Source organism: Serinus canaria, chromosome 6, assembly GCF_022539315.1.
Source record: "Serinus canaria isolate serCan28SL12 chromosome 6, serCan2020, whole genome shotgun sequence".
NCBI lineage: Eukaryota > Metazoa > Chordata > Aves > Passeriformes > Fringillidae > Serinus > Serinus canaria.
This window is the reverse complement of record NC_066320.1, coordinates 1,613,232-1,638,159: the sequence shown is the minus strand read 5'-3', so window position 1 is coordinate 1,638,159 and position 24,928 is coordinate 1,613,232. Positions and strand designations below refer to the sequence as shown.

At 51.8% G+C, this 24,928-nt stretch overlaps 3 protein-coding genes across 8 annotated transcripts; 1 reads left to right on the top strand and 2 right to left on the bottom strand.

Moving 5' to 3' along the window:
* Nucleotides 1–3,781: 3,781 nt before the first annotated feature.
* Nucleotides 3,782–5,839, bottom strand: LOC127059771 (C-type lectin domain family 2 member D2-like). Its single transcript, XM_050976419.1, has 6 exons — nucleotides 5,593–5,839; nucleotides 5,125–5,505; nucleotides 4,679–4,777; nucleotides 4,408–4,583; nucleotides 4,107–4,207; nucleotides 3,782–4,016 (listed from the first exon to the last, which is right to left on the bottom strand). The coding sequence occupies exons 1-6, from the start codon at nucleotides 5,837–5,839 to the stop codon at nucleotides 3,899–3,901; spliced, it is 1,122 nt and encodes a 373-aa protein (XP_050832376.1). The 3' UTR covers nucleotides 3,782–3,898.
* A 514-nt stretch (nucleotides 5,840–6,353) lies between these two features.
* LOC115485561 (uncharacterized) lies at nucleotides 6,354–15,344 on the top strand. 6 transcript variants are annotated; one of them, XR_007777884.1, is made up of 6 exons: nucleotides 6,354–7,081; nucleotides 7,993–8,110; nucleotides 8,429–8,481; nucleotides 9,232–9,356; nucleotides 9,934–10,022; nucleotides 10,545–11,263. XR_007777884.1 is itself a non-coding variant. In XM_050976169.1 (5 exons), the coding sequence occupies exons 1-5, from the start codon at nucleotides 7,486–7,488 to the stop codon at nucleotides 10,546–10,548; spliced, it is 447 nt and encodes a 148-aa protein (XP_050832126.1). In that variant the 5' UTR covers nucleotides 6,354–7,485; the 3' UTR covers nucleotides 10,549–11,263. The 6 variants fall into 6 exon arrangements, 2 of the variants coding, with proteins under 2 accessions (XP_050832126.1, XP_050832125.1); XR_007777882.1 differs by lacking the exons at nucleotides 8,429–8,481; nucleotides 9,232–9,356; nucleotides 10,545–11,263 and adding exons at nucleotides 11,701–11,810; nucleotides 15,257–15,344 and having other exon boundaries at nucleotides 6,354–7,668; XR_007777881.1 differs by lacking the exons at nucleotides 8,429–8,481; nucleotides 9,232–9,356; nucleotides 10,545–11,263 and adding exons at nucleotides 11,701–11,810; nucleotides 15,253–15,338 and having other exon boundaries at nucleotides 6,354–7,668.
* Nucleotides 14,563–24,707, bottom strand: LOC127059770 (killer cell lectin-like receptor subfamily G member 2). The gene is made up of 8 exons (XM_050976418.1): nucleotides 24,690–24,707; nucleotides 24,004–24,063; nucleotides 22,719–23,046; nucleotides 16,448–16,837; nucleotides 15,966–16,061; nucleotides 15,682–15,863; nucleotides 15,381–15,481; nucleotides 14,563–15,290 (listed from the first exon to the last, which is right to left on the bottom strand). The coding sequence occupies exons 1-8, from the start codon at nucleotides 24,705–24,707 to the stop codon at nucleotides 15,173–15,175; spliced, it is 1,293 nt and encodes a 430-aa protein (XP_050832375.1). The 3' UTR covers nucleotides 14,563–15,172.
* Nucleotides 24,708–24,928: the final 221 nt, after the last annotated feature.

Genomic DNA, 24,928 nt, shown 5'->3' with positions numbered 1-24,928 from the left:
TTCAATTGGCAACTCTTGTAAAGGTTAATCAACATGTGTTTACAAATATATTAATGGTAAAAGGAAGGGTAAGACCAGCTTTTGAACTCTTTTGCATGCAGGAAGGAACTCAGTAACTGCAGATGAGAAGGCAGAGGTGCCCAACGCCTTCTTTGCCTCAGCCTTTAGTGGGAACACAGCTTGTCCTCAGGACAAGTGTCCTCCTGGGCTGGTGGACGGTGTCAGGGAGCAGAATGGGCCCCTGTTATCCAGGAGGAGGCAGCCAGAGAACTGCTGAGCTACTTGGATGTTCATAAATCCATGGTCCCCAGATGGGATCCACCCCAGGGGGATGAGGGAGCTGGCAGATGAGCTTGGGAAGCTGCTCTCCATCACTTCCCAACAGATCTCTCACCCTTCATTGGCATAAGAAGGCCAGAGTGGAGACTTTAATTTTAATTGAATTTATTATCAAACAAATCAGAGCAAGGGAATGGTAAGTGTGACAAATGCCAGTCACTTGTTTTTAAAATTTTAAAGGTTTAAGAGTAATAAAATAATTATAAAAATAGTAATACAATTAGAGTAATAATAATTTGATAATTATTAATATCAATATTAATACAATAAATAATTAATATAATATATTAATAGCAATAATTCGATAATTATTAATAGTAATTTAGACAATTTGAATTAAGACAATATGAGACAATAAAAACAAAGAGTTAAAGATGTCCCGGTACCTTTTTCTGGGCAGCACAAGCACAAAAAAGGACACTCCTTAACAAAGGATTAACTCTTAAAAACAACAGCCTGTTGCATATTCATACACTTCATACATGATGCATAAATTCCATTCAAACACAGGATTCTGTCTGGTCATGGTCAACTTCTTCCTCCTAATCCTAACAGCGCCTTCCAGGCAGGAAGAAGATCATTTCTCCTGATAATGGAGCAATAAATTCTCTTTCTCTGAAAGATTTGGGTGTCCTGTGGCTGCTATCTCCCTGCAAGTCCTTTCTTTGGAAAAAAGGTATCCTACATAGCACAGTTTCTATTTTACCATTATGTTATAACCTAAAACTGTACTTACACACTATTTAAGACAATTAATACAGCATAACTTTCTAACATAGAACATTTTATATTCATTTGAATATTTGCAAAAAGCCAATCATAAAATCGGCATTTTTCACACTCTGTGTGTTATGTTGGAAAGTGATGCTGTATTAGTTCTCTTTTAAGCAGGGCTGTTTTAATCTCTTTTAAGCAGTGTGGTAAATATAGTTTTTAGGCTAAAGCATAATATTAAATAGAAACGATGTGATGTACGACACTTTTTGTAAAAAGCTCAAGGAATGGATAAGATAATCAAGAAATTCTTTGCATAGAGCTAACAGCAAGAACACAGCAAGATCCCAAGAGAAGAACTCTTGCCTCCTTAATGGGAAAGCTCAGACTTTGAGGGACCAAAATGATTGATGCACAAGATGAGGGGGAGAGTTGAAATTAGGCAGAAACCCCCTTGGTTTGAAAGGAATGTTTGATTCATGTAGGAGAGATATGAATATGCAATAGGCTTTTAAGGGTTAATCCTTTGTTAGCAAGGTGTGCTTTTGTGGCAGAAAGCAAAAGCACCCAGACATCCCTAATTCTTTGGCTTTTTATTGTCTTTTATTGTCCTAACTTTGATTGCCCAAATTCCTATTGTTTGTATTTTTGTTACTATTTTCATTATTACAAAACATCTAAAATTTAAACAGAAGTGAATGTTTTCTTTCACAACTCCTATTACTTCTAACCCCCATCACCTGCATTTTCCCTCACATGGCCCTGTTTCAGTGCATCTTTCATGGTTCTAATTCTCTAAAGCACCTGCTCTTTTTGCAAGGCCTATTTTGGAACTTGTTGAAACAATCTCTCTCTCTCAACAATGTCACCTCTGTTCTGTGACCTTCCTGAGCCAGCACACCTTATCTCAGTGTCTGCCAACAGAGGTACAAGGCTGTGGGACCTCTGTCAGCTTTTGAGAATTCTTTACAAATCCATTTCTCACATCTTTCTTTCTTTTTTGGACTATAACAACTTTTTTGGTGGTCTGTTTTATTTGTTGTACACAGTGAAGTGCATAAGGTACTATTACTTATAGCATTATTATAATAATTAATATTTGGAAATTGATTTTGTAACTTTAGTTAAGGTATAAAGTTTTTTAAAATAAATTGTGTAGTTAGGACTTATTGTTTGTTTTAATTTAATTTGTTAAATTTTTTATTTTTGAAGATATTTGTGGATGGACTGAGTGGTTAGGTAAGTTTATGTCATATAATATTTTAAATTTTTCATAATTATGTTTATGTGCTAGTAAGAGAAAATTGATAGTGGTTCTATTTTGTAAGATGGTGTGTTTAATAGTACTAATATTTGTTATATTATTAATAATAATGAAGGTAGTTTTGATTTTTTTCATTTAATTAATACGCTGGTTGAATTGTTTTAATGTTATAGTTGAGGTGAGTTGAGGTAAAAAGAAATTTGATGTAACTTGTTTTGTAGGGATTTAGGGGCTAAAATTGTTATTAGCCTTTTTTTTTAATATCCATGGGTAGACTTTTTAATGACTTTCTGGATGTTTTTTTCAATATTAAGTGTTGTTATAGTGTGTTGCTTGATGTTGCTGTTATAGTGAGTTGTTATATGGGCTATTTTTATATTTTGAGGGAGTGTTTTGCTAGGTTTTATTTTTATAAATGAGTTCATATTTTTGGTCATTTCTGTGGGAATTTGTTAAGATTAATAGTTTTATTTTTAGGAAGCACAGCAGTGTCCTGGGGTGACTTTATGGTGCTCATGTCCCCGTTTGTCTGTTTAGCCCAGAAATGAGTTCTGCACCTTTAGGCAGGTTCTGAGAGCCAAGGGGCAGAGCAGAAGGCCCAGGCTGTTATCACAGACTGCACTCACCCTGCACATTGCTGCTCCTGGGCTGAGCTCTCTGCAGAACAGAGGGCAAGGCAGAGCTCGCCTTTGGTTTAGTTTTTAGGTCAATGAGACAAAGAAGTTCCCTGGAATGTGGTTTTTTCTTTTTCTTGGACCTGTTTAAACCTGCTCTGGACTGAACACCAGGAGAGCACCTGCAGCTCACAGCTGTGGCACACCTGGCTGAGCCTGGCACCAGAGGGACTGATAAGGGACTGATAAGGGACTGATAAGGGACTGAGTGAACGGAACTATATCCTACTGAGGGACTTTCTGAGTTGGTCATCTCTTCCAACAGTGAGAGGTTCCGTTGTTTGATATTGATCATTTTTTGTGCTGGTGAATGCTTTGCCTGTTACATGAGTGGAATTTTCTCCACTTTAAATCAAAGGAAAGCTTTATCCCAAAACACTTGGACGTGCGGCAGCTTGAATTTGCTTCCTGGAAGAACTACCAGGAGAGGTTTTTCTCCCAAAATTGCCCTAAAACAAAACACTTGGCACCACTTTCTCCCTCTCCCTGCCAGCTGGCAGCAAAGACATTTCACCCACTAGCACCAGCTGCCTCCTCTCCCTCACTTCCATTTTGCCCATTCTGAACTCCTGGAGCTGCCAGCCCGCGGAGCTGGAGCCACCGTGGAGCCGGGCCAGGAGAGGTGCCTGGGGCCAGCAAAAGCGCTCTGTGCCTCTCTTGCTGTCCCTGGGCAGGCAACAGAACACAGCAGGGAAGGCTTGCGGCTCTCAGCAAAGGCAGCCAGAAATCTCTCACCCACCATGAACAGAACAGGACCAGCGCTGGCACTGGGGATGAAGAGGCACTGAGGTGACCCTGAGAGGAAGTGCAAGGCACAGGGTGCAGCTGAGGAAGGGCAGCCCGGTGCTGGGCTCAGAGGTGAAGCTGGCACTGCCCAGCGTGGAGAAGGTCCTTTCTGCAGCCCCTGTTACAGGGGAGCTTGGGCCTTGCTGCAGACATACGGCCGCTCAGTGGAGCAGAACTCACTCCTCAATCTTTTCCCGTCAGCCAGGTACACACAGTCGGAATTGCCGAGGACAGGAACCCTGCAGGGAGGAGCAGAGCCAGCGCCGGTTGCCAGGGGAACACCTTGTGTCCCTGTCCCCCCAGGCCCTGCCCGGCTCCCCGGCACTCACCGGGAGCTGTAGCTGCTGCCGTCCTCCCACTGCAGGCGCTCGCCCCGTCTGCGCAGCCCGAGCCAGAAATCGCCGTTCCCGCGGAGGCGGAAGAGCAAATCCTGCCCAGGAGAGAGGAGTGGGAGCTGCCCCGGCCCCTCGGGGGGACACGTGCCCGGGGCTGCCCCCGCCCGCCGGGGCTCCTTCCCTGCAAGGCCCCGGCCCGGGGCTGCAGCCCCGGCCCTACGAGCACCGAGCCCGGCCCAGGAGCACCCCCAGGCTCCCCTCAGCCACCCCACACCGCCCACAGCCCCTCACTCACCATGGCCTCCTCATCCTTGGCAATGGCCAGGGAGGCATTGAGCTGGGAGCACTGTTCCTGAGCCTGCTCCCAAGTGCTGTAACCCCTTGAGAAGTAGTAGCAGACACGCCTGTACCCAACCCAGTCAAAAGGACAGCACTGTGGAGTCTCAGGTGTGACTGGATCCTGTGCTGCTGCTGCAGGATGAAGAGTAGAATGGCTGAGCATTCCACTGTGCAGGGAGCCCACTCTGCCCCGAGGGGCTGGGCCCAGGCTGCTGCCCCTCCCTTACCTGACTGCACAGCCAAGGCCACCCCCAAAGCCAGCACCAGCACCAGGAGCAGCAGAATCAGCACCGCCGTGCCCACGGGATGGGATCTGAACCATTCACCTGGAGCAGGAAAGAGCTGCTGGCTGCCAGAAGCAGAGCCAGCCCTGCAATCTGCTCAGCCCATGGCCAGGGAGCAGAGCAGGGAGCCCTGAGCCAGTGTGGCCCTCACTCAGCTGGCAGTCAGAGAGCCAAGAGCCTGGACACAGGCAGGGACACAGCTGCGGGGACAGGCTGCAGCAGGGGAACTGCACAGCCTTGGGGGCACCTGGGGCTCTTGCTTCCAGCCACTGATGGGGCTCAGCAGAGCACGAGGCTTCTTCCACACCACGGGAAACAGCCACATACCTGCCAGCCCTGTGCTTGGGAGGGGAGACTCCTAGAGGCCACAGGGGTGGTCCTGCACTCACCCAGCAATCTTCTGAGGTTTCTTTTGTGTTCATTGTTTGTTCCTGATTTGCCCTGGGGACCCAGGGGCTCGCTCACACTGCCATCCCTGGTGGAGAATTCATTCTCAACATCTGCACGCTCACAAGTGGCATCCCCCTGCTTATGCCAAGTGGCTTCTTGCACCCCAGGCAGGAATTCAACTCTGGCTGCTGGTCCCTCCTGGAGATGCAGGAGCTTCTTCAAAGATCCATGAATGGAGCAGAAATCACTCTCCTCTAGCTCGCAGCCAGAATCGCTCTTCCTGGAACAAACAGCACCTTGCTGGCGAGCCCTCAGGAGTGCTGACAAAGCCTTTTGGAGTTCGGCCTCAGGAACAGTTTTACACCGGCGCTGATGGCACCCTGAAAAGGACACGATGAGAGGTCACTGCAGGTGCCGGCCCTGCGGGACGCCGAGGCTCAGGAGGGCGCTGCCAGCTCTGGCTGCGCTCTCCCCGCTGCCCAGAGGTGCGGCAGCAGCTGCGGAGACAAGCGCAGCCTCCGGCAGCTCTGCGGTGCCCGCAGCCGCGGCCCCTGGGGCTCTGCAGCCGCTGCAGCCCAGCTCCGTGCCGGGACGGGCGCTGAGAGCGCCTGCGAGCTGCCGGCTGCTGCTGGCCCGGGGCAGCTGCGGCTCGGAGTCCGCCTGCCCAGGGGCAAGAACCAGCGGCCCCGGGCTGCTCACCACTGTGCCCCGCATTCCCTGCCCCGGCGCCTTGGAGCCCGGGCACACCGAGCGCCGGCACGGCCGCTGGGGCTCCCTCCCTGCCTGTGAGCACGGAGCGGCTCCTGGCACAGAGGGCAGCGCCGAGAAGCCTCGGCCCCGCAGCAGCCACGATGCGGCGCTTTCTGCCCGCACTCGGCGCCCTCCTGAGCTTTGGGCTCTGAGGCACGTTCAAGTTCATCCCGTGCCAGCCCACACACGGGTGGCACCGACACCTCCCGCCCGAGCACCGGCCCCCAGCCCGGTGCCGCACGGCCGGGAACTGTCCCGGGCACGGAGCAGCCGCCTCCGTCCTACCGAGAGCAGCCGGGATGAGCCATCGCTGCCGCCGCACCGGCTCGTCCCGGCGGTCCGGGCAAGGAGGAGACCGCGGGCAGCCGCTCCCTCCGCAACACGGGGGAAGCCGGCACAAGGAACTCGCCAGAACCCCCCGGCCCTCACCGCGGCCCCCTCCGCCCGCAGCGAGCCCCGAGCTGGGGCAGCACCGACCTCGGGTCTCACCCGGGCTGGAGCCGCCTCCGATCTCCGCTGCCGGCTCGCCGGGCTCCGGGTGCCGCCGCCGCCGCTCCTATCCCGGCCAGACTCCTCGGGCACTGCGGCTGACTTGAGTGCCCAGGACAGGACAGATTCAGCCGGCACTGCAGGTCGTGCCGCGCGACAGAGGCGGTGTGGGAGCGGCTTTTGGCCGTCCTGACCCATCAGCGTGCTGGGACGCGGCGAGGGGCGGGGAGGAGCGGGGGGACGGGAGGAGCGAGCCAAGGGCCGGGCAGGGTTCCTCATGGACATCACAGGAGCGACTTTGCTTTCTTTTACCCAAGTGACTCCCGGCGCCGTATTAGGAGCCAGGGTCAGGGGCATATGCAGAAGCAGAAGCCACGCGAGGAGAGGAGTCAGGTCACTCCTGTCCAGCAAAAACCTTGCTAAGAAAAAGGGCCCCACGCCTTTGAAGCTGGTGAAGAACCGCAGCCCCGGGGAAGCTGCTCTTGGGGGTCTCTCCAGTGAATCACCGCAGGGATTCTTGGGCTGGGCTGGGCCTGGCCAGGTGCTCAGAGCCAGCAAAACCCTCTGCGCCTCTCCTCCTTCGCCTAGCAGACAACAGACCTCAAGGAGCCGTAGAAACCATTCTATTGTCAAGAAAGGAAAAGCTTCCAGGATATTTTTCAATTCAGCAGGAGCCTAAGGAAGCCCTCAGCAGCAGGAGATTGGGATAACTGCGAGGTTGGTTTCTGGAGCAGAGGGAGCAGGGTGTGCTCCTCGAAGCAAGACCTGCGCCCATAGCAGCCAGAAAGTAGAAAAGAAGGATCCAACAAAGCCTGAAGTGGGGAACGAGTTATCAAGGGTTTTATAATGAAAGAACAAGGTGTGGGAAACAGGAGCTGGAAGGAGACAGAGGAAGGAAAACGCGAGGCAGCTGAGGCCTCTTCAGATTGGAACAGAAAAGCGAGAAAAGAGAGGAGAGAAGGGAAGAGGAAAGGAAAGGCTGTCTCTAAATTCTACCGCAGGCGGCAGATCCGCTTTGGTCCCTGCCCGTGAACACGCAGCGGCTCCGGGCCCAGAGCGCAGCGCGGCCGCCGCCATCGCGGCGCTCCTCGGCGGGGCGGAGCGCTTTGGGCCCCGGCGCGATGGAGGCGCTGCGGCGGCCGGCGCTGGCCGAGGACGCGGTGCGGTACCGCCTGTTGGCGGCGGCGGGCCCGGGCGGCGAGGCGCTGCTGCGGCTGAACTGGCCCTGGTGCGCTTCGGCCCGCTCCTGGCCTCGTACGTGTGGCAGCGGCAGCCGCTCGGCCTGCGCTACGTGCCGCGCCGCGGTGAGCCGGGAGCGGGCCGGGAGGCACGGCGGGAGGGGCGTCCGAGCGGGGGGACTGTGAGGGGGACCCGGCGGCCGGGAACCGAGGGCGTGTGAGGGGCACCCGGCGGCTTCCCCGACTCTCGGTGTCACAGCACGGGTTAACTCAGTCAGGCATCTGGTGCCACCTCCCTGCTGCAGCAGGGCCATCCCCGAGCACAGGACAGAAGATTGTGTCAGCAGGGTCTGGGATATCCCCAGTGAGGGAGACTCCTCAGCCTGTGTGGACAATCTGTTCCTGAGCATGGCGTTGCTGAGCCGCCTCTCCTCTCTCTGCCCCGTGCAGGTGAGAGCCCGGCGCACTTGGGTGGCACTACGGTGTTCGGGGATAACGTGGAGGATGAGTGGTTCATTGTGTACCTGCTGCGGCAGATCACCAGGGAGTTCCCGGGGCTGGCAGCCAGGTAAGGCGGGTGCTGCCGAGCTGCTTTTGTGGGACGGCTGCCAAGGGGCAGTGCCTGTGCTCTGAGGGTCCTGTCTTACCATTGCCCATCCTTGGAGGTGTTTCTCCATCCCACAGGTTGGAAGTGTTCAAGGGGCTTGGAGCAGCCTGGGCTAGTGGAAGGCATGCAGGGGGCTTGGAAGCAGATGATCTTTAAGGTCCCTTCTAACCTATCTGTAGTTCTATGAATATTAAAAAACCCCTGCAGACATGAATTCCAAGTGTGCTGTTGTGCTCTGCATGGCTTTTCCTGCCAAATTTCCGCTTTTTCTCTCAATAGAAGCTGCTGATTTTCTCCCAAAGCGGCTCAACCCTGAGAACAGTGAAAACAGGGTGAGTAAAACTTGTGTAGAATTGCCCAGGGGGACCCAGTGGCCTTTTCTGTAGCAGGTGGAGTTTTCTCTTGCACTTCTGGCCAAGTGATCTGACTGCCTCTGAAAATCCAGAGTGCTGTCTGTCCCTTACTGTTGCTCCCTTCAGGGGCACTCCTGTATCCACCTGAACTTTGTAGCTCTGCTAGAACCACTTGGATTTTTGGGTTTTTGCCATTTTGTGGAGTGTTTAGGGAAGAGGATTTGCTGCCCTCAGAGTAGGGAATGCTCAGGGCTGGAGTGTTGCTGTCTCGGTAAGGACACAGGCTTTGTCTGGTACAGGTGAAATGATGAGCAGACACCTTCACCTGGCTATGGATGGTTGCTAATGGCAGTGGATTAAAATGGAGATCATTAATTTGGTCATTAGCAAAAAACCAGTTTAATTATTTTTTTCCTACTCCAAGATTCATTAACGGGCTGGAACACAACACCAGAATAGATTGCAAGTGTGTACCTGGAGTACTCATATTTTCCTTTTTTTTGAGGGAGCAGAGTGAGGGAGTTGGGAACGTTGCATTCAGGGCTTTTCTTAGATCAGGAACCAGCAGAGGTCGCATGTGGCACCTGAAATCATGCTTTTAAATGCCTGTGAGGGTCTGAAGCCCTTAGGCTATCGTGGTTCTCCTGAAGCACTTCTCTAGTTTATGAGTGAAGTGTAACAATTATTGTTCTTAGAGAAATAAGATATATTTGATGAAATTTGTTGCAGGTAAAATAGGGATTTATCCTGGTTGGATCGTGGTCTCTGGCATCTCAAATAACTTTTTTGGAAAAGCTGTGCTGCTTCCTGTATTGGTTCTCTATTTGTACTTGAAGGAGAAGGATTATTTCAAGGTGAAGCAGTGTGTCTGTGGCTTTTGAACATTCCAGGGAAAATACATTTTAACCCTTGAACTTGTGTGAGGAGTTGCAGAAGGGCAAGAGCTTGAATCCTTATCTCTGTGTCAAATGAATTGATGTGTTTAAAGGAGATGTGTGCAGTTTGTTCCCCTTTGAAAGGAATTTATTTTGGAAATTAAAAAGGAAAAAGCAAGATCTGGTGATTAATTAGTTCATCTAAAGCAGGGGGAGAAATACACTTGAATGAAGAAAACCACCATGGGATTTTGTGAGGTGTAACTGATTTCACTGGTTCACATTTCATTTCCACCCCTCTAGAAATAAATATTCTTTGAGATCCACACGTAACACCACAGACCTATCTGGGCCCATGCAAGTGTAATTTTTATGTGTGTGTGGTTTTTGTGAGTTCTGGGGGTTTTGGTGACGTTCTGTGAGTTTTTTTTAAAGATGCCTTTGACTACTTCTTTGAAGTTAATAAATTGGACATAAATTGTGTACTTATTTGAAGGTTATAAAATTGGACAACTTTATTGAGAGTCTTAGGTTAATATCCTTTAATTTACTTCAGTTACAGGAATGTCCCTTTGCTGTATTGAGTTCCAAGTGTACATGGCACAGAGCAACGTTGGGAGAAGTTTCAGCAGCCACAGGAGAGGGGTGAGTGTGCCTTGAGCTCTGATTTGCAGCAGTGATTTCCAGGCAGGAAGTTGCTGCAAGTGGCCATTCTGAGTGATGGGATCAGAACCTTCCCACGTGCAAGCAAAGTGTGCTGGACCTGCACCATCATACATTATTTTCAAATTAAAACTTACCTAAGCTTGGAATTTGCTCATCTTTTCCAAGACTTAGTTCCATTTCCCTGTTTTGAGTAGCAGAGCAAGCAGCTGCAGCTTCACTTGTGAGTTCCTGTAGTAGTTTTCTCCCACAGGGAGCTGAGCCAGGACTCAGCAACACTTTGTGTCCTTCTCTTGGAACTTAATTTGAGTAATGGACAGTGGTGATTTTTAGCTGGCAGGAGCATTTGGTGTCTGAATTCCTGTCTGTCCAGACTCAGGTCTGTATTGGACTTTGTTGGCTGCAGAAAGCAGAATTGTTTCTTTTCTCCTGTGGTTTGCCTTTATTTTCCCCTTAAATCTGCTCATGCAATTTGGTAAACCTTCATCTCTGTACTCACTGCAGGTGAGTTCTGTTGGAGCAGCCACGTCTGAGAGTGCTGGCCCTGATTCTGGAGCTGAGGCTGCTGAGCTGGCAGCCCTGGATGTGGACATGAACCTGGTGGCAAACCTGCTGGAGTCCTACAGAGCCCAGGCTGGCCTGGCAGGACCCACCTCGAACATTTTACAGAGCCTGGGGGTGAATTTACCTGAGAGCACAGAGCTCTCTGGCAGCTGAGCAAGGCAGGGAGAGGCTTTGAACAGGACATGGCTGGTGGGGAGATGGAGCACAGACAGGCGAGCAGGATGTGGAAGGAGAGGCCAAAGGTTTTAATTTGAGCATTCTGTTCATTATGTGTCACTTCAGCAGAGTGAATTTACCTGCAAAAGCTTCTGTTTGGACACTGGCTTGGGTGGAAATGAGATTTTCCCAGTGCTTACACAATTTCAGAAAACTGAAAAATGATGTTGACTGACATGAGCTTTTCTTTTATGACAAAACCTGTCTTCCATTTTTCCAATCCGTGATCCAATTTGCCACATGTCTAAAATGTCCTTTTACCCATTGCTGAGTGGGTTCAATATCTGGGGAGCAGTTCTTGTTCTGAAAATGCTGCTGCCTTCAGGGGCAGCTGGAGAAATAGCACATTGCAGGAAGAGTAATTGGATCAAATGTGTAAATATTGGCCAGAAGTATTTCTTAACTTTATTTCAGTAAAAACAGAAATAAAACTTGAGTACTGATTTGTTGGTTTTTGGGGGTTTTTTTGAGGGTATGCATAATTTCCTCAGTGCAGTATCAATACTTGGAGTAAAAGCATTTTTTTGGTAATTGTTTATTTTCTGAATGAATTCCCTTGTTGCTGAATGTTGGTATCATACCAGCAGTAGCTGTGTGTGAGCCCAGGCTGAGCAGTTTTGGAGTTTTTTTCAGTGAAAATGTGTCTGGAAAGCATGCAGCATGTTGCTTTCATGTGGAATGAAAAATCTATTTCAAATATGACAACTTTAGTTTCAGCAAGAGAAATTTGAAATAAAATACATAGAAATTGTTGATATACAGACACCAACACTGCAGTCCAATGTCAGGTCCAAATCAGCTTCTCAATTTCTCTTTATTTCTTTTCCATTCAGCAATTAATCAGTTGTCCTCCTCTGATGTTGTGTAATTTACTTTGCAGCAGTTCAGGGAGAGCACTGGCAGGTTGGACAGGGATTAGAGATAGTCAGCAAGAGCTGGGAAGTGTGAAGAAGGTTCTGCTGAATTTCGAGGAATTTGGATTGCTGAGAGGTGAGAGACTCAGACAAATCTGTGGTGGAAAAATGGGGTTAACAGAGGTGTTTTAATTGAGACAAGGATAATGAGCAGTTAGTGGTGGAAAACAGAGATACTTGAACCTTGGGAAGGTTGGTGTTTGACCAGGGAAGGTAATTTACACTGAAAATACATAAAATTCTCCACTGATGAGTAGTTAGATCAAGTTTAGATACTTTAAAACATAATTGAGTTGAAGAACATGATCACATTGAACTGCTGTGTGGCCTGTGCTGTACACAAGGTCCAAACAGAGGGAAGGACTCCCTTAGTGCATGAGGAGAACTTCTGAGCTGAGGGTCAGAACAAAGCTGCTCTTTTGGAAACACTCCAGCTGATGCTGCTGCTTGGATAATCTGACTTTTCCATCAGTGGGGCTGGGATTGCTCTGGGGCTGTGCTCATCCCAACTATTTCCATTTGTTCAGCAGCTTCACAGTGGAGCCCTGCAAGGCTCTGGGAGTGCTCCCAGGAGAGTTTGCCATGGAAGGAGAAGCATTTCCATGCTGCCTCTTCCACTCCTTTGAGGTGACACACAAGGCATCTCCACTTTTAATTCTGAGATCGTTTTTATTGAAGGAAGCCTGATGGAATGAATTAGGGAAGACAGGTGGTGTGTGGTTCCATTTCAATGGATTTCTGTCAAAGTGTGTTCTGAAGTTTTTTAACTGGTTAATTTTCCCTGATTGTCTCTGTTTCAATGGGGGAATCCCCATTCACCTGCAGTGTTAAGGGTATCAAATGGAAGGAACCCTGCCTTGGCCATTATTTCAGGGATGTCAATGGATAGGGAATTTGCCCTCATTTGAGGGATTTATATTGAGGGGCAAAAAAAGGGCAGCAAAAAAAAGGCAGCAAAAAACGGCTGCAAAAGAAAAAAATGTTGGTAGAAAAGGGTGTGAGAAGAAGTTAGCAGAAAAAAAGGCAGGAAAAAAAAGGGAGGGGAAAAAGGAGGCAAAATAAGTGGTTAAAAAAGGGAGGGGGCAAAAGGACAGAAAAAATCAGGAAAATGGGACAAAAAATGGGCAAAGAAAAAGGCAGCAGAAAAAGGGGGGAAGAGTTAAAAATGAAGATGGCCTAAGGGTGAAAAGATGGCGTTTAGGAATCAGGAAAGCTGTAGACAGGTGAGGAGAAAAGAGTGCAAAACATGAGTGGAAAAAGGATGGGAAATATGAGGGAAAAAGAGCAGGACCCCAGAGACACCCCCACACCTCAGACCCCCTCCCAAATCCCACAGACACCCCCGAGAGAGCCCCTGCAGACCCCACAGACACCTGGGCCTGCATTCCTGGATTCCTGCTGCAGGAACACTCGGGAACAAGTCGGCTCCTTGCAGTGGGATGGAAACAACCGCCAGAGCATATTTCCTTTTTTTTTAATTGGTGAGGGTTATTTACCTTACCTGCAGTTATAAGGCCAAATAGTTTTGGAATATATTCTAGTTTAATCTAGCTTTCCTCCATGCTGCATGCTCAGAGCAGCCATATTTAACTGTCATATGATGTGTGAATATGCTTCTGTCCCAAATGTCATCCTTCCTGGTCTGTCAGCTTCTTTTTAATATGCTAGTAAATCTTCTGTGTCCCTGTGCAGTATTGCCATGGGTAAAAACACTGAAGAGCACTACCTAAAGGATGCTACCTCCAGCTGAGCACAGGGACCAGTGGGAAAGGATGTTATATCAGCATTTTCTGTCCCTGTGCTGATACTGCTCTCCCTGGGAGGGAGCTGGGAAATCTGTATTTCTGCTCCTGTGCTCTTCCTGATGTTTGTCACAGCTGATGCCAACCCCAGTTTCCCCGCTGTAATGATGACTCTGGACATCTCTGAGTGTACCTGCTGGCCTTGGAAATGCCACTCATGGTTATCAAGAAAGGAGAAGGCAAGTCCCACCATTTCTGTGTGGAAACGGAATCGTGTGGCCTTCCCTCAGCTCAGCTCTTTTAGTGGCAGCAGTCGGTGGCCACTCCTGGTGCAGTTCTGTTATCAATTTTCTAATGCCATTTTATTTTATTCCCTTCACAATTCCCTCCCTTTCCCATTCCTCAATTCTTAACCAGCACTGCCCCAATGGTCCATGGTGCTGCTCTTTCAGAGAACAGGGCCCGTCTCAGCAGGCGGCTGCTGCAGCCAGGGCAGGGGCAGGGCAGGGCACATCACAACGCTGGTGGTGCTCGGAGACTGTTGGCTTTTGCAGTGCAGGCAGATCAAATGAATCCCAATTGTCAGAGATTTTCACCATCTGCTACTTCTCCCCTCTTTTCCTAGGTGGATTTGATAGCTCTTCCTTTCCTTCCACAGACCTGGAAAGCAAAATGCCCACCTGCCCCATGGCCATCCCCAGCACTTTCCACCGCTCCAGCCTTTTCCCTCTTTCTCTCCCCTTTCCTTGCCACCACTTTCTCCCTCCTTCTCTCCCTGCCAGCTCCAGCAAAGACATTTCACCCACTGGCACCAGCTGCCTCCTGTCCCTCGCTCCCATTTTGCCCACTCTGAACTCCTGGAGCCGCCTGCCCACGGAGCCAGAGCCGCTGTGGGGCTGGGTGATGGTGCAGGGAATGATGGCAGGGATTCTTGGGCTGGGCTGGACCAGGTGCCTGGGGCCTGCAAAAGCGCTGTGTGCCTCTCCTGCTGCCCCTGGGCAGGCAACAGAGCACAGCAGGAAAGGCTCGGGGCTCTCAGTAAAGGCAGCCAGAGATCTCTCACCCATCATGGGTAGAACAGGCCCGGACTGGGAAATTAAATTTAATTGAATTTATTCTCAAACAAATCAGAGCAAGGGAATGAGATGTACGCCAAATCTTAAAAATGCATCTTCTCCACACTGTTTTCTCCTTTCTGGGCTTCACTTTCTCCCCAGTTCCCTCCCTCCCTCCTCCCCACACAGTGGCACAGAGGGGTGGGGGTTACAGTCACATCCTGTCACTGCTTCTCCCTCCGAGAGACAAATCCTTGTCCTGCTCCAGCCTGGGATTCCTCCCACAGGAGGACAGTTAAGATCCTTCACAGCAGACAGACAGACAACAGACTATTCTCCACAGTCAGGTGCCTGATGCCAATAGACTGCTGCTCAGCACGTGTCAGCGGTTCTTCCTCCTCTTCCAAAGACAGTCCAAAAGTGTCACATTCAGACCAGTTTGTGATGATTTTCAAGAGGCCAGGCAGGTTTGGATTTCCCGTTGGAGCTTGTTGTGTCATGAGGGCAGTGCACTCACTCCAGGCAGCATCGGTAGCAGGATGGATTGCAGAGACTTTTCCTTTGCAGCCCCAGCCCAGTCTTGGCACTGGGGGTGAAGCTGGCACTGCCCAGCATGGAGAAGGTCCTTTCTGCAGCCCCTGTTACAGGGGAGCTTGGGCCTTGCTGCAGACATATGGCCGCTCATTGGAGCAGAACTCACTCTTCAATCTATTTTCGTCAGCCAGGTACACACACTGGGAATTGCCGAGGACAGGAACCCTGCAGGGAGGAGCAGAGCCAGCGCCGGTTGTCAGGGGAACACCTTGTGTCCCTGTCCCCCCAGGCCCTGCCCGGCTCCCCGGCACTCACCGGGAGCTGTAGCTGCTGCCGTCCTCCCACTGCAGGCGCTCGCCCCGTCTGCGCAGCCCGAGCCAGAAATCGCCGTTCCCGCGGAGGCGGAAGAGCAAATCCTGCCCAGGAGAGAGGAGTGGGAGCTGCCCCGGCCCCTCGGGGGGACACGTGCCCGGGGCTGCCCCCGCCCGCCGGGGCTCCTTCCCTGCAAGGCCCCGGCCCGGGGCTGCAGCCCCGGCCCTACGAGCACCGAGCCCGGCCCAGGAGCACCCCCAGGCTCCCCTCAGCCACCCCACACCGCCCACAGCCCCTCACTCACCATGGCCTCCTCATCCTTGGCAATGGCCAGGGAGGCATTGAGCTGGGAGCACCGTTCCTGACCCTGCTCCCAGGTGCTGTAATCCCTTGAGAAGTAGTAGCAGACCCCATTGTACCCAACCCAGCCAGGGGGACAGCCCAGAAATGATGGCAGAGTCGCAGGTGTAATTGGAACCTGTGTTGCTGCAGGGGGAAGAGGAGAAGGGCTGAGCATTCCCCTCTGCAGGGAGCAGGGAGCCTGCTCTGCCCCGAGGGGCTGGGCCCAGGCTGCTGCCCCTCCCTTACCTGACTGCACAGCCAAGGCCACCCCCAAAGCCAGCACCAGGAGGACCAGCAGAATCAGAACATCCATGAGCACGGGATGGGACCTGAACCATTCACCTGGAGCAGGAAAGAGCTGCTGGCTGCCAGAAGCAGAGCCAGCCCTGCAATCTGCTCAGCCCATGGCCAGGGAGCAGAGCAGGGAGCCCTGAGCCAGTGTGGGCCTCACTCAGCTGGCAGCCAGAGAGCCAAGAGCCTGGACATAGGCAGGGACACAGCTGTGGGGACAGCCAGGGACACAGCTGTGGGGACAGGCTGCAGTAGGGGAGCTGCACAGCCTTGGGGGCTGCTGGGGCTCTTGCTTCCAGCCACCGATGGGACCCAGTAGAGCCCAAAGCTTCTTCCTGACATTGGGAAATAGCCACACACCTGCCAGCCCTGTCCTTTTTGGGAGGGGGGGGGAACTGTCCCCTCCCTAAAGGCCACAGGGGTGGTCCTGCACTCACCCAGCAATCTTCTGAGGTTCCTTTTGTGTTCATTGTTGGTTGCTGATGTGCCCTGAGGACCCAGGGGCTCCCTCACACTGCCATCCCTGGTGCAGAATCCGTTCTCCACATCTGCACTCACTGCACGCTCACAAGGGGCATCCCCCTGCTGATGCCAAGTGACTTCTTGCACCCCAGGCAAGAGTTCAACCTCGGCTGCTGGTCCCTCCTGGAGATGCTGGGACTCATTTGCAGCTCCAGGAATGGCGCAGAATTCACTCTCGTCCTGCTCATAGCCGGAATCTCTCTGTCTGGAACCATCAGCACCTTGCTCCGGAGACATCAGGAGTGCCGACAAAGCCTTTGGGAGATCGGCCTCGGGAACAGCTTCAGATCTGCGCTGATGGCACCCTGGAAGGGACACGATGAGCGGTCACTGCTGGTTCCGGCCCTGCGGGATCCCGAGGCTCAGGAAGACGGTGCCAACTCTAGGGCGCTGCCGCGGCACCGGCTGGTGCCCGGCGATCCGGGCATGGAGGAGACCGCGGGCAGCCGCTCCCTCGGCGATCTCAGCCCATTGGGGACACGGGGGAAGTCGGCACAAGGAACTCGCCAGAACCCCCATCTCCCCTCACCGCGGCCACCTCCGCCCGCAGCGAGCCCCGAGCTGTGGCAGCACCGACCTCGGGTCGCACCTGGGCTGGAGCCGCCACCGAGCTCTGGGTGCCGCCTCCGAGCTCTGGGTGCCGCCGCTCCCGTCCCGGGCAACACACCGCGGGCACGGCCTCTCCTGCCGGGGTTTAAACTCGATATTGGTGTGGGAGGGATTTTGGCCGTTTTGATCAGTCAGCCTGCGGGGCAAGTAGCGAGGGGCAGGGAGGAGGGGGGAGAGGAGAGGTCGGGTCGGGTCAGGTCAGGTCAGCTGCGATCCCTTTCCCGTAAAAGCTGTGGTTTAAAAGAACCTCAGCTGCTTGGGGAGGAGCTTCTGGTGCTCTCAACAGTGAATTATCGCAGGGATTCTTGAGGTGTGCTGGGCCAAGCCAGGTTGCCCGGTGCAAGCAAAAGCGCTCTGTGCCTCTCCTGCTGCCCCTGGGCAGACAACAGAACACAGCAGGAAAGGCTCGAGGATCGGGAAAAGGCCAGGGAGAGATCACTCACCGGTCACCGGAATAAGAGACACGACTGGGGGGAATTATTTGGATTTATTATCGAACCGATCATTGCAAGAGAAAGAGAGGTAAAGCAGCAGGGCTCCAGCCTCGGAACCAGGACTGTGCCCTCGGCCCCTGGCAGCTGCAGCGGGGGGATAAAGGATCCCCGGCCCCGAGCAGCGGCTCTGCCCCACCGCGGGGATGTGTCCAGAGCCCCGCTCCGTGCCGGGCTCGGAGGGCCGAGCGCGGAGCGGGCGCTGAGCTGCTCCATGGAGCTTCCAGCCCTGCTGGAGCCGGCGGGCGCGGCACAGGCAGTGCCGGGCGTGCGGCGGCATTGCTCGGTGCCTGGCGGCGTTTGCCATCCCCAGGGAGAAACTGAGCCCAGCCGGCAGCGCCAGCCCATCCTCACCGCTCTGTTTCAATTGCCTCACGGATTAAACCAAGGGGAAACTCCCTCTTGTCGCCAGTTCAAAGTCTCGAATCAAGGGGAGAAAGGAGGTTCCCTCTCTATTGAGATCCCTAAATGATTGTGAAAAATACGGTTTATTTTCTTGGTAAAATTTAAAAGTTTAATAAAGGACAATAGGAGACAGATACAGTAAAGGAAAAATTACAGTCAGGTGTATCTTGGCACTCAGCGAAGAGCACTCACTGGTTTTGGAAACCCTTTTTAAATACTATTTTTTTTTCATCATCTGTTCTATATTTAGACATTTAAAAATTAGTTTCCGTGTTTTTAAAACTGTTTAGCATGGCGCTTCTTCGGGTCTCCCTTTTGAGAGCATGGGTATTTGTTGGCTGTGGATTTAGTCTGGTTTTTTTTGGTTTTTTTTTTGTTTTTAGTTATTGGGCTTTTTACGGATAATGAGTGCTGATAGTTGGAATATTAGTAGCAGGTCTTCATCATATGTTCTTTGGATATTATCCCAACCAAGCAGGCATTTTAACACAAGCATATTTGTATCGGGTACTTTTAAGTTCTAGTTAACAACAGAAATAAAAATTATATTTCTATAGCAAAGTTATTTTAACACTACACATATAGAATCCATTTTAATATTTGCAAAAAGCTAATACTGTTATATGTATCTATAACATGATGCATAAGGAGAGTCTCCCCTCAATTGAATCCTGAATAAAAAGTGAATCAGGGGGCATTTTCCTCAATGTAGCCTCCCAAAATGAGGGAAAATGCAGTTTTCCTCTTCAATTTCCCTCAAGAAAGACCATTCTGGGGGCTTTTGGACATCTTCTTTGTTTGTGAAGGTCCCTTCAAATGGAGGGTCCCCCTCGATGGAACTCTTACAGTGGCACATCAGGAGGTTCCTCTCAAGTGAAGCCCTTTCAGACCAGGGACAGCCGTGTTTGCTCTTAATTAGAACCTTATGATGATGAAAATGGGGCTCTTTTCCTCAATTCAAACAGCACAGTAAAGTTACTCTCCTTCAATTTCAACATGAAAATCATGGAAAACGGTGATTGCCCATCCAGGGAGACATCCAAAATGGTGAGAAAGTTGTGTTTTCCTTCAACTGAGACCCTTCAAATTCTAGGTAAATGGGGATCCTTCCCAGGTCAAACACAATTGCAGAAAAGTTTTCCTCCTCAATTTAAATCCCTTTTCTTCTCGTAACCCTCCTTTTTGGGGGCACTTGGGAGGGATTGGGAGCTGTTAGGAGGGAAAACCCGACTGGAATGTGCTGGGGAGGGCTGGGCTCCCAGCGCTGTGATTTTTCCTTTTTCTGTCCTTTGTTGTAATGTTTGTCAAGGTTTAATAAGCCTTTTTAGAATTTAAAAAGTGAGGGTCATTTCTCTCACTAATTTTCAGTCTGCTCTTGTAGCATAGGGTCAGTAGTACTAGAAGGGCATTACTGTGAGAAGACAGAGAGTTGGCAAAACTTTGCTAAACTCCTCCTTCCTCTCCCTGGAAAAGTCTTACCATGCACTGTTAACACTCTGTTGCCCTCAGGCAGTTCTGTTTGTGTGACTCATCCTGAAAATGTGACTGAAAATACCTGCCAAACACTCCTGGTAAAAAATATAGAAGATTAATAATTGACAATAGGAGACAAAGATCAGAGGTTACAGCTGTGGTGGTGTTTGCAGGGGTCCCAGGACGAGGGAAGAGATGAGAATCTGACTCCATGTTTCAGAAGGCTGATTCATTATTTTATGATATATAATATATTAAAACTATACTAAAAGAATAAAAGAAAGGACTTCAGAAGGCTAGCAAGGAATGGAAGGACTGGAATGATAATAAAATCTTGTGAGTGACCAGACAGTCCCAGACAGCTGGACTGTGATTGGCCATTAATTAGAAACAACCACCTGAGACAAATCAAAGATGCACCTCTTGCATTCCTCACCAGCAGATAATTATTGTTTACATTTTGTTTCCGAGGCCTCAGCTTCTCAGGAGAAAAGTTCTGGCAAAGGGATTTTTCAGAAAATAACATGGCTACATTCAGCTGGGTGCATCTTGGCCCTCAGCCAAGAGCACAGCTGCTACTTTGGAAACACCCTTTATACAGCATTTCTACTGCATCTGCCTGGTGCCTATGTAAATTTCCCCAAACTGCTTTACATACCCCAAGAACTGTTTTGCATGGCTCCTCCTCAGGTCTTGCTTTTTAGAGCATTTCTTTAGCACATTTCTTGGTTGTGGTTTCAGTCCATTTTATCATCACCTTCAGTTCTTGGGTCTGGGCCCACACTGCCTTCAGAAGATGAGTGCTGATAGTTGGCACATGAGGAGCAGGGTCCTCACCATTTGTTCCTTGGATATTATCTCAACCAAGCAGGCATTTTAACACAAGCATATCTAGACCAGCTATTTCTAAGTTTTAGTTAGCCACAGAAATATAAACTATATCCTTATAGCAAAGTTACTTTACCACCACACATATAGAATCCATTTTAATGTTTGCAAAAAGGCAATACTATAGTATATATCTATAACACAGTGTTGATTTCATTAACACTTCACATGAAGTTGTTGTTTTCCAGTTGATTTTGATGCTGAAACCATTCAGTGTAGCTGCTCTCCACACAAAGAAACCTTTAGACATGTTCACTCATCCTGCCAGTAGAAGAGAATTGTCAGTAATTTCTGCCGTTTGCAGTAGCAGTCTCAGTATTTGTGTGCATCAGTAATGTTCATCCAGCCACTCTTCATGTAAAAATAGAACTCCCAAAAAACAAATGTTTCAAGTTGGAATTAAAAAGTTTCTGTATTTAATGTCCTTTTGTGTGTCAGAGAAGATTTGGGCTTAAAACATGAAAATCTGCCTCTGTTAAAAACAAAGAGAAATCTTATTTTTATGGAACCCCAATTTTACCTCAGCTGTCTGTGACTCCTTATTGGTTTTGCCCCCTGAATGTGAATGCAATTTTCAACACCAGCTGGGCTTTGTGGGTATTGGGGACCCACAAGGAAAGTTCCTCATTTTAGTGGCTGAGACCATGGTGAGGTTTTTAGCATTTCCTTCTCTCAGGTGGGATCTGATGGCCCTGAGGTGGCCTTGTCTCCTCAGGGATTTCATGTCCTAAGGAAGCAAAGGCTGATGGAATGTGCTTGATCCTCTCCTGTCCAATGGGGAGGAACAGCAACCAGCAGAGCTGGAATCACCTTCTCCATCCCTGATTTCTCCTGCCAACAGATCACTTGGCTCTCCCAGGGTCCAGAAGTCACTTTTCCTTTTTGAGGGATGGCCTGAGGGCACCCAGGTGTTGCAGGTTAGTCCTGCCTCAGAAATCCTTTTGGCTTGGAAGGGTCCTTCTACCCAAGAGCTGAATTTAGAAACAGATGCAGTGAGGCCAGGGAGCTAACTCAGAGCTGTTCATAGGATCCCAAAGGAAAAGATCCCTAGGAAAGACTGCAGTTCTTTTTATAACAAAGTTTCTAGCAGAAGTTTCTGGACTCCAGGGGAGCCATGGAATAGTTCAGAAGTATCAGAAAGAGCAAATCCACTCTTGGCCAGGAGTTCCCAGCTCTTCCTGAGTTACTGGCAGTGGTTCCTGTCAGGATGTCTACCCAGCAGAAAACAAAGGTGACCACAGGATGAGATGTTATCTGCCTAGAAATTGAAAATTGCTTTATGGTTCCAGTTTAATCTCTTGCTAACCAGGTCAAGGTCAGCTGCCTTCCTGCCTGGGGCTGCCCTCTGCCAGCTGGGTCTCAAAGGCTTTGTTACACTGCAGGGATTCAGGTGCTCCAGGAATCTCTAGCACTGCTGTAGAAAACTAAATATGTGCCTTGTAAAGGTGTACCTTAAGTCAGCATTGACATCAGAAAGTGATTTTCTGTCTGACTGAACCAAAACTTCTTTAGAAAACAGGAGAGATTACATTGATCAGAACTCTTTATTAGAAATTGCAGTGGTTTTCCACTCAAATTTCCATGCATAACACAGACACCTTTCCCCCTTTCAGTCCAAGATGAAATCTTGATGAAAACCTTTGTCTGACAGTCACTGTCCCCCCTGCAGAGTGGCCTGGAGCTTTCCTTACCCTATCCCCAGGGGACTGTTAGCTGCCCTCCACAGCAGCAGAGCCACAGGTTCCCCTGCTCAGGTAAGAAGTGAAAGGTGCCCCTTGACAGAGCAGGAGCTCCTGAGGCAGTGGACTCAGGCTGTTGTGAGTTCCTCCCCCAACACCCCATGGCAATGTAAGGGTGAAAAATGCCCTGGGTGCTGGGCACCAGCAGTGACCCTCAGTCATTCCCTGGGTGCTGGGCACCAGCAGTGACCCTCAGTCAACCTTTCCAATCCTCTCCCCCGAGCAGGTCAGGCTCTGGGGAACACAGGACAGCAAAACGAGCTGAGTTTGGCCCTTGGAAGGTGAGAGGCCAGAAGCAAGAATCCAGCGTGGTCTCTCTCTGACCTTTCCTTTAGGACAGGCCTGTGTGTCCCCACCCCAAAGGCACAGAGGGGGCTCTTTAAACGGTGCCACAATGTCCCCGTGCCCACCGTGTCACGATGCCACAAGGAGAGACCCTGGGGAGGTCTGGGCCAGGAGAGCTGTGCCAGAGAGCTGTGCCCAAGTGTGCCCGGCCCTGTGTGCCCGTGTGTGCTGCTGTGCCCAGGTGTGAGGGCACACGTCCTGCTCTGCACAGGGCACGTGTGTGCTGCGGGTCGCACCTGGGCTGGAGCCGCCTCCGAGCTCCGCCGCCGCCCCGCCGCGCTCCGGGTGCCGCCGCCACTGCGGAGTGACACGAACGGGCCGCTCACCGCCGCCGCTCCGCTCCCGGCACTGCCACCGGCGCGGCTCCGCGGGCACTGCCGCCGGTTCCACCGGCCCCTCAGAGCCGGGCTGCGGGCGGGGTTTCGGCTCAGCCTGCGGCAGCGAGACCGAGCCGCCACCAGGAGGGAAAGGAGCGAGCGAGCGGGGCGGCAAAGCGTGTGGCGCGCCGCGGCGGCACCGAGGCTCTTGTCCCGACAAAAGCCGTGCTAGGAAAAAGTCCACAGGCTGTTGAAGCCGGGGAAAAGGCACAGCCCCGGGGAAGCCGCTTCTGGGGCTCTCAGCAGTGAATTCTCGCAGGGATTCTTGGGCTGGGCCTGGCCGGGAGAGGTGCCCGGGGCCGGCAAAAGCGCTCTGTGCCTCTCCGGCTGCCCCTGGGCAGGCAACAGAACACAGCAGGAAAGGTCGGGGGTCGCAATAAAGGCAGCCAGAGATCTGTTACTCATCATGGGCAGAACAGGCCTGGGGAAATTAATAGAATTCACTATCAAACAAATCATAGCAAGGGAATGAATAGGCTGCCGAAACCTAAAACCGCACCTTCCCCACACTGTTCTCTCCTTCCTGGGCTTCACTTGATCCCCATTCCCTTCTTCCCTCCTCCCCGAACAGTGGCACAGAGTGCTGGGGGCTGGGGTGGGCGGCAGTGCTGCCGCCTTGTGGGCAGAGCCGGTACTGCAGCCCGCCGAGTGTAGCCGATAATAGCCGAAGAACCGATAATAGCCGAGTGAGGATCAAAACAGCCGAGTGTAGCCGAAGAGCCGAATATGACCGAGTTCAGACGAACCGTGCCGAGTTCAGCTCAAGAGCCGAACCAAGCCCAATTTAGCTGAGTTTAATTGAACAGAACCGAACGTCTCCGCCCTCGGCCGAATCGAACCAGCTCCGCCCAACCAAGGCGAGACCAGCCCAACCTTGCGACCTCGACAGAACCGAGGCGAAGCTTACGAGGCTGCCTGAACCGAAGCGAGCTCCGCCCAAACACGCCGCCTGCTCGCGTGCCCGCTAATGAGCGCCATTGCGGTCACAGCCTAATGAGCTCCTGCCCAGCCCCGCGCTGCCGCCCGTGTCCGTGCGATGGCCGGGCCGCCCGCGGGACACGGCAGCAGGAGAGCCCCGAGCTGGGCGAGTTTAACGTGAGGCAGCGCCGCTTTCCCGACCTCAGGGAGCCGAGCCTAACCGAACCGAGCTGAGCCGCGCCGAACGCACAGAGCGGCTCCGAGTTCGGCCGAAGCGGGCCCGGCGCTGCCGAACAGGCGAATCCAGCTGAATGCAGCCGACAATAGCCGAGTTTAGCAAAACACAGCTGAATGTAGCCCAAGAGCCGACTCTAGCAGAGTGTCGGCTAACCGAGCCGAGCTCCGCCGAGCGCAGCATCCCGGGCAGGGCGGGGCGCCGGGACGGGCTCGGGGTGGAGCCGGGGCTTTGGGAGGATTCCCCTCCTGTCCCTCTCTCTATCCCTCCTTCCTCATCCCCTCCTCCTCTTCTCTCGCTCCCCTTCCCCCATTCCCTCGTCCCCGCAAGCCCGGCTCCTTCCTGTCCTGTCCCTACGCCTCTACTCCGTTCTATTCCCCCTCTCTCCCTCCTCTGCCCACCCTCCCTCTACCCCCATCCCGGGCTTTCCCTTCCCCTCCCGCTTTCCTCCACAGCCCTCCCTCCCTGCCCTTTCTCATCCCCTGCCCTCGCTCCTCTCTTCCCCTTCTCCCTTTCCTTCTTTCCCCCGCAGCCGCGGGGCTCGGGGTGCCGGAGAATAAAGCCCAGAGGGCCGGAGCCCGGCGCCCCTCGGGCCCTGCAGGAGTCCCCGCCCGGGGCCGGAGGCTCTCGGCGGATCCCCCCGTGCGGCTCAAACAGCCCGCCCGACACCGCCGCACCTGCGGCTTTCCCGACATCCCGCTGATGAGAGCGGCCCCGCTCTGTGCCGTGCCGTCCCCGCCGTCCCTGTCACTCCCTCTCGCTGCCCCTCGCCCGTGACAGCGAGCCCGGGGAGGAACCTCAGCCCTTCCGAGGGCTGTCCCCCCCTTTCTTGTTGCGGCAGAATCCCTTTCTGGGGGGATGTACATGTGGAAAGGGCTTGACGGAAGCTCTGCGCTGCTGTCCAGGGCAGCTGGAC